The sequence below is a fragment of the Wolffia australiana genome, chromosome 8 (genome assembly GCF_029677425.1).
Source record: "Wolffia australiana isolate 7733 chromosome 8, ASM2967742v1".
Lineage (NCBI taxonomy): Eukaryota > Viridiplantae > Streptophyta > Magnoliopsida > Alismatales > Araceae > Wolffia > Wolffia australiana.
The window spans coordinates 12,941,361-12,949,510 of NC_135842.1; the positions used below are offsets into that span (position 1 = coordinate 12,941,361).

At 40.5% G+C, this 8,150-nt stretch overlaps 1 protein-coding gene across 1 annotated transcript; it reads left to right on the top strand.

The window, feature by feature from the left end:
* The first annotated feature begins 362 nt into the window (after positions 1-362).
* Positions 363-7,051, top strand: SPD1 (P-loop containing nucleoside triphosphate hydrolases superfamily protein). The gene is made up of 9 exons (XM_078579422.1): positions 363-1,367; positions 1,494-1,708; positions 1,945-2,095; positions 2,412-2,603; positions 3,978-4,140; positions 4,247-4,476; positions 5,087-5,263; positions 5,579-5,734; positions 6,551-7,051. The coding sequence occupies exons 1-9, from the start codon at positions 903-905 to the stop codon at positions 6,866-6,868; spliced, it is 2,067 nt and encodes a 688-aa protein (XP_078435548.1). The 5' UTR covers positions 363-902; the 3' UTR covers positions 6,869-7,051.
* The last annotated feature ends 1,099 nt before the right edge of the window (positions 7,052-8,150 follow it).

Here is an 8,150-nt window from a genome sequence, read left to right on the forward strand (position 1 = left end):
CAATTTTGAGCATTTTAGCAACATACCTTGCATGGGAATGTGGTCATCCTGATCGAGCATATAAAACTGCATCCCGCGAAGAACCATAGTCCAATATTGGCTATTACTTAGGTATATTTGCATAAAAAAACAAAATTATTGAAGAAAACACCAACTCCCTCAAAATTACACTTAAACTTCAACCGCGTGGATGCCGATAATCAGACGAATATCCACTGAAAAATGCTCGTCATTGACGGGCAAAAAGACAAATTGTCCTCTTAAAAGGGGCTAAAGTGAAAAAATACGTGGAAAAGATCCCGAAGAATCTCTCGTTAATATTCCGCTCAACGCCCGCCTCAGAATATAATTCTCTTTTCTTCTCCGTTCAATTTCTTTCTCTCTCTATCTCCTCCTCTCCGCCTCTATTTCTCTACCACACGCGACCGGAGTTCTACACGCAAATCTCTCGTTCTTCGCTGTTCATCGCCGGATCGAAGAAGGAGAAGTAGAAGAAGACGAAGATTTCGATCCAGAAGAAGTTGCCGAAGTCGCGGAAGAAGAAGATCATGGAGGATTTTTGAAGAAGAAGACGAATCTTCGTTCTTCGCTGCAGAAGAAGAAGAATCTAGAGGAATATTGAAGAAGAAGCGGAACTCTCAGAATTCGCAAAAATCTCGTTCTTCGCCGGATCGAAGACGAAGAATTCGATCCAGAAGAAGAAGAATCTAGAGGAAAATTGAAGAAGAAGAAGAAGAGGCAAGTTTATCGCCATATCGAAGGAGAAGTATAAGAAGAGGCAGAGGAAGGAGAAGAAGTAGTGGTTGCAGAAGAAGAATCTAGAGGAATATAGAAGGAGGAGGAGGAGGATTTAGAGCAAGAATCTCGAAGAAGAAGAAGAATCTTGAAGAATTTAGGAGGAGATGGATGCTTTGAACGGTCATTTCATGGCGCTGGATCTGCATCGAGTGCCGTCGGCGGTTTCTCACCTGCCGCGGCCGTCGTCCTGCAACTCGTTCTTCGCCGCGCACTCTTCTCGCCGCAGATCGAAGCCGGTTCCTCCCTGCAAAGGAATTTCTTCCGGGCCGTCCGATCATTCGTCCTCCCTTCTCCGTCGACCGTCTGATCGATGCAATACTCTCCGCTTGGGCGGGGGATTCAACGAGGCCGCCATTTCGACCTCGTTTCCGACCTTGGAGCTTGATCTGTTCTTGCAATTGCTGCCGCCGAGAATGCGGACGTCGCTTTCTCGCCACTTGGAGCTCTGGGAATTGGTCGAGGTTGTGATGGACCTCGGCAGGAAGCCCCTCGCGCGGTTCCCTTCTGGAGATTGGATCATCTCTCATGATCCGGTCATGTCGGGAGACCTCGATCACGCCATTTCTAAGGTTGTCGATCCCTTGTTTTTGCGTAATTTCTTTATACTTCTCTTGAATCAATGACTTTGATCAATTCTTCGAACAAAATTTTGCCAATTTTTCTGATCAATTTCTTTCCATGGCGGTTTTGAACAGCTGGGAGATTTTTCTGATGATAATCGATCGGGGATCAACAACTCTCTTCATCGGATAAGTGCTATTCGGAACCGTAAGCTTCAGATCATCGGGCTTACATGCCGAGTTGGTCGAGCTGTGTCGGGAAGTGCGGAGATTATCAGGGATTTGGTCGAAGGAGGCAATTCTATTCTGGTGATTGGGCCTCCTGGTGTTGGTAAAACGACTTTGATCAGGTAATTCTTCTTGTTCCTGCTGTCAATTCATCTTCCTTTTTCTGGGGCTTAAACCTTGAATCGATTGCCCGATTTTGTTGTCATTGAATTTCTTTGAACAAAATTTTTCTTTTCGTTTTTGGACTGGAAGTTAGTCTTTTGAGCCTGATAGGATTTTACTTCATGTTGTGGTTTTGGTCGCTGAAATTTGTACTATTTTTCCTTTGTCCGATTCAGAGCTTGTGTTAATGATGCAGGGAAATAGCCAGAATGCTAGCAGATGTACACTTGAAACGTGTTGTAATTGTTGACACTTCTAACGAAATTGGAGGGGATGGAGATGTTCCTCACCCAGGCATTGGCCGCGCGAGAAGAATGCAAGTTCCCAATGTTGATATGCAGCACAATGTGAGCACTGTCTATTCTCCGGCGAAAGAGATATAGATTGATGGATAGATATTACATATATGTGTATAAAGGGAGGGGGGAGAGAGATGAGACTGATAGAGAGATTGAGAGAGAGAGGAGAGAGGTAGAGAGATGAGAAAGACAGACGTAGAGATGAGAGAGATAGAGAAGTATACAGATTTAAAGAGAGGGAGGAAGAGTTGGAAGATGCAGTGAGAGAGAGACTCATCCTTCTCTCTGCAGTTTCTTCATTCAACGGGGAAACTGAGAACTGCTTTCTGCTGCTGTTCACTCTTTAAATATTTTCCTCATGCAGGTTATGATTGAAGCAGTAGAAAACCACATGCCAGAGGTCATCATAATTGATGAAATTGGGACAGAGCTTGAGGCAATGGCTGCCAGCACAATAGCCCAAAGAGGTGTGCAGCTCGTTGGAACGGCGCATGGAGTGACCATTGAAAGTATTATGAAAAATCCATCTCTCCAGCTCCTTGTTGGTGGGATAGAGGTAAGCTGTTTCAAAAATCTAAACCACCTTGATGGATGATTCCAGATTCTCTTAGTTTCTTACACTGTTTTTCATCCCTCTAGAACTCCGTTTGTCTTGTTCGGATTACATGAAAGTGTTCTATCCGATTTTTTCGACTGTTTATGGTATTCAGTTGACTGGATTTCTTATTCACTGGAGAAAAAATTGATTCTCAGCTGTTGAATCTTACCTCAAATCAAACCGTTTCATAGATCATGTTGATAATTAACAATCTATAGGTTTCCTGAAGACTTTCCCTTTTTAATCGATACCCCTGCTGCATGGTGGCCACAATGGAAACAGCATACTGTTCTGGTGGTTCTTTAATTATATCCTGTACCCTCAGGGGTATTTTGGTGATATCAAGTCTGCCTCGATTTCCTTTAGATAGTGTTAGCCCTTCCTTAAAGAGTGCAGCCAAGCGGAAATAATGGAAGTTACAGCTTGGCTCAACTTCTCATCTCCTCCACGTCTCAGTTGAATCTTAGCTGTTGAATCATACAATCAGCTGTTGAATAGTACCCTCAACCAGATCTTCAACCACCTCGTCTTACACTATATTTTTATCTCGTCTACAGTTGGTCTCTCCCTCAAACCAGTTCTCTACCTGGTTAATCTCACGGTCGATCCTAATCTCATCTCTCATCGGTCTTTCCCTCAATGTTATTCTCTCACCTGGTGATTATTCTCCTTGTGATTGTCTCTCCCTCGCCGGATCTTCAGATGGCTTGTCTCACAATAGATCGCTTCCTTGTCTCCAATCAGTCTCACCCTCTTTAACCTTCGGTGATTCCCTCCACCAGTAATCGTCTCTCCTTCACTGTATCCCTTGGATCGATCCCTACCTCATCTCTGATTAATCACTCGACCCACTCTCAGGAAGCCCCATCCTTGATAGAAACCTACATCAATTGTATTCTTTAGTCTAATGGTTGGTTGATTCACCTGGAGCATCTACCACCTAACTTGAACTTTTTAGGACTTGTGTATTTTATAAGAGGGAGCGATCAACAAATCAATTTGAGCGGAAAACGTGTTATTGTGAGAGGAAGATTATGAATAGCTTGGCAGCAACCATGATGATGACACATCATTATTGTCATGGTTATCTATTTTCAGAGAGCTGTCATTGTTGTTATCACCGTCATCCGTCGGCTGATGACAAAATCGTCATTGTCATACAATTTTCCAGAGTCATCATAGTCATTGTTTTCAAGCTAGGAAAGAGCATTAAATCAACACATTATTGTAGTCGTCATCGATCAAAGGCACAAACTGCATCAATGAAACAGTAAGAATATTTTAAATTTATAATTTTCTTATCTAACTATTTTTCCTGAAAATTTAATCCAGAGTGTGACACTTGGGGATGAGGAGGCCAGGAGGAGGAAAGTCCAGAAGACTGTCCTCGAGAGAAAAGGACCTCCCACGTTTTCTTGTGCTGTTGAGATGGTATCCAAAACCGAATGTCGTGTTCATCATAGACTTGAGGCCACTGTTGATGCCATTCTTGCAGGTATCTCTTGTTCTGGCTGAGTCCCTAATATTTTAAACTATTTTATTCAAACGTTTTAATGAATAATTTGGTTTTAAAAAAACAAAATATCATCTGGTCTTAACAGGAAAGACTCCTCTGTTCGAAATCCGGAAGATGGATGTCAAGGAGGGTTCTGCTCAAAACATTGTCCCGATTGGGGAAGAGGATGCTCTTGAAGTTTCACCCGTCTCCGCACCAGAAGAACTTGTTGAAAAGAAGGCAGTCGATGAGAGCCTGGGAGATACTGCAGTTCAAAAGAAGTCAAGAAGCAATAGCAGTTCCAAGGGCTCGCCAGTTCGCGTTTATATTTACAAGGTAATTTTGCTCCTCAAAATTAAAAATAAAATTTAAAAGTAGACTTGTCTTTCCAATACTCAAGTATTGAGATTATTGAAAACTCTCATATACTTTTGTAATCATCAAATTAAAAAAGTATCTTTATTAATCCGTGAACTTTGATGATTACAAAAATAGATGTGTTCCAAATTGTCTGCGGACGATGTCAAAGGTTTTCATAATCATCCAAAATCTGTCATCGTCATTGCTCTCAGCTTCAGTGGCTGATGATGATTTTATCATCATCAGCATCATCCTGACTTCTGATGAATGAAGATGATGATGGCAATGATGTCATTGTCTCTCATCATCTAAGATTTCATCTTTGTCTTCCAACATGCGGATGAGAGATGATGATGATGACGATTTAGTCATTGTCATCCTGGCAAGGACAAATGACAGTGAACACTAGTTCCAAAAGGCTCAATGTTAGATGTTAAAATCTAATAAGGTCATCATTATTCCCGTAATTATTGCTCTTATTTTTAAAAACTGCTTAGAACCTTTAAAGAGTGATTGAAATTAACTTAATTTACGAATGTATTTAATAGATTTTATTTACTTTACGTTGTTGTATTTCATATGGTAGATTTTGGAAGCCGACCTTTTGCAAGTGGCCAAAGTGATGGGCCTTGAGAGTCAGATAGCCGTCACTGACGACATTGGAAATGCGAATGCTATCCTTGCACTGAGTTCTGAGATGAAGCAGAACCCATGGATAAGGAGCGTAGCAAAATTCCATCAGCTACCGGTATTCGTCATCAAGGTGAGTTGTTTTATCTCTCTATATATATTATGGGAATTATTCCAAATAATATATGGCCCAAATAAAATTGATTCGGAATTCTCTTTTTTGGTTTTTCATTATTTATTTTTATTCAGTTCCTTTCAAAAAAATTAATATTGGGAAAATTGGAAATCATTGAATCAATAGAAACTGTCAAGTTTGCTAAGGTATGAAGCATGTATCTCAATATGCCTGGATAATAAATTAATTCCCGTGTATAATCTGGTGGGGGATGAAAGTTTTGATTTCATTCTGACATCTCAGCTGAGTTGATTTTTTTATTTATAATTTCAGTCGAACACCATGGCTCAAATGGTGAAGGCGGTTCGCATGATTCTGGGAATGGAGGCGTTCGGCCCCGTTTGGGCGGACCCGCTCGATAAGGATATCGAAATTGAGGACGATGCTCCAGAAAGAAAACCTTCTCTCGAGGAGCTAGACGCCCTGGAGGTATCTATCCATCTCTATCTCCACCTCTACTTTCCAATCTCGATCTCGATCTTGATCTTGATCTCTATCTCATCATCATCGTCTTATTCTTCTTCTCAAATCTTGATCTCATGCTCCATTTCTATCGTTATTTCTCTCTCTTTCTCTCTATTGGTATGTATTAATCTTGATCTTATGCTTCAGTTCTATTATTATTCCTATTATTATTATTATTCTTTCTCTCTCTCTCTCTATACTTCTACTCTCTTTCCAATGCTTTTTTATCTTTCTACTCAGATACTTCTCTATCTCAGTCTCTCTATCCCTAATGGTTCTTTTATCTCTATCTCTGCGTATACTTCTTCTTAATCTCAATCTCATGCTTCATTTCAATTGTTATCTCTAACTTTCTTTATTCTTCTACAATTTTCTTTCTAATGGTTTTTTATCTGTCTCAATATATATCTATTTCTAATGATATTTTTATCTCTATCTCTAACTTTAATTCTTCTCAATCTCGATCTCATGCTCCATTTCTATAACTATTATTCTCTCTCTCTACTGAGACTTCTCTATTTATTATTGTATTTTTATCTCTCTCTCTACCTATGCTTCTCTATCACTATTTCTATAATCCCTCTCCACTCATGCTCCATCTCAACTTCTATTTCTACATAAACTTCTCCATCTCTCTCTATATTTTATCTCACACTACCCATGCTTCTTGATTTCTTCTCCTAGTTCTTATCTCTCTCTCTATATATATTTTATCTCACACTACCCATGCTTCTTGATTTCTTCTCCTAGTTCTTATCTCTCTCTCTATCTCTACATCAGGAGGTGCGCATGGCGATCGAGTACATGGTGATCCCGGGCGGAGAACCCGTGGAACTTCTTCCGAGATGCTCGGAGATCGTAGCCCGACAGATGGAGCTGGTTGAGAGCTACCAACTCTCAGCCCACAAGTCAGGCTCCAGGCTTCAAATTCTGCCCCACAAGTTGACCAAAAAGCCCCCCCAAGTCAAACCCAACCCTCCAAGCCCTAACCCTAACCCTAACCCTAACCCTAACCCTAGCCCGGGTCCGCAAGAGGGGTTCGTCGTCGGGGGGCACGTGGGGACCACTGTCACTCGTCTGCCGCTTCTTCCGGAATGAACCTTGGCCGTGGGTTCCATGTACATCACTTGTAAATTATTGCTCACTGGCTCAGGGGAGGCCTTGGATGGAGGGGTAAAAGATGTAAATAATTCCCATTCTTTGAGATTGTAAATCATATCCTCATTATCTTAATGACATTTGAAATATTAAGATCATGATGGGATGGATGGATTATTGTCATGCCCGTTGCCTCCTCGGCACTATTAGGATTAACCGTAATGAATTAGATTACCACGGTATTAACCCCTTTACATAAAGGAACAAACGGTACGTTTTAGAGCCTTAATCATTGACAAAAATTATCATCAAACTAGGTCTTACATGACGTTTTAGAGTGGTCTTAATCCATGAAATAAACAAGAGTATTGATATTTTCTGGGATAAGAGTACACATGTAAGGAGGATTCTGTATATGGTATTTGGTGGATTATACCCTTGGGATTGTAGATCATGTCCTCGCTATCTTAATGCCATTTGAATTATTAGGATCATGATGGGATGGATGGACTATTGTCATGCCAAATGGCTCCAGAGCCCTTTAAGTTATTAGGCCTGTAGATAATGTCCTCACTATCTTAATGGCATTTGAAATTAGGATCATGATGGGATGGATAGACTACTGTCACCCCAATGACTCATGGGGCCTTTAAGATCTAAGGATTGTGGATCACGGCATCACTATCCTAATGGCATTTGAATTATTATGATCATGATATGATGGATGGAATATTGTCAAGCCCACTGACTCATGGACACTTTAATATCTTATGATTGTAGATCATGCCCGTACTATCTTAATGGAATTTGGAATTAAGATCATGATGGGATGTATAGACTATTGTCATCCCAATAGCTCTTTGGGACCTTAAATATCTTAGGATTATAGATCAGGTCAAAACTATACTTAGGGTACTTGAGATACTAGAATCATCGTGGGATGGACTATACTTAGGGTATGATTGACACTTGCTCTCTGAGGCTTGACAGGTGAATATTGTACATAACTCCAACTATTTGAGATTACAAATGATGTAGAAATATATTTATGTTAAGATCATGCTTGTAGGATCTTAATGGGATTGTATTGTTTACATGCACATTGGCTCCTGTGGCCTTGGATGGTACAAAATGTACATAATCCCCACTCTCTAAGTCTTGATATTTGAAATATTAGTATCATATTTGCTTGAAATAATAGGATCATGATGGGTTGTGCATGCTGGATCCTGTCCCTTGGATGGTAAATATGTACACAATTCCTATGAATTAAGATTTTACA

Bases quoted from the DNA above. Each gene is read 5' to 3' on its own strand.
- SPD1 (XM_078579422.1), top strand. From the start codon at position 903: ATGGATGCTTTGAACGGTCATTTCATGGCGCTGGATCTGCATCGAGTG. The intron at 1,368-1,493 runs GTTGTCGATCCC...GGTTTTGAACAG, and splicing joins TCGATCACGCCATTTCTAAG to CTGGGAGATTTTTCTGATGA. The intron at 5,264-5,578 runs GTGAGTTGTTTT...TTATAATTTCAG, and splicing joins TACCGGTATTCGTCATCAAG to TCGAACACCATGGCTCAAAT.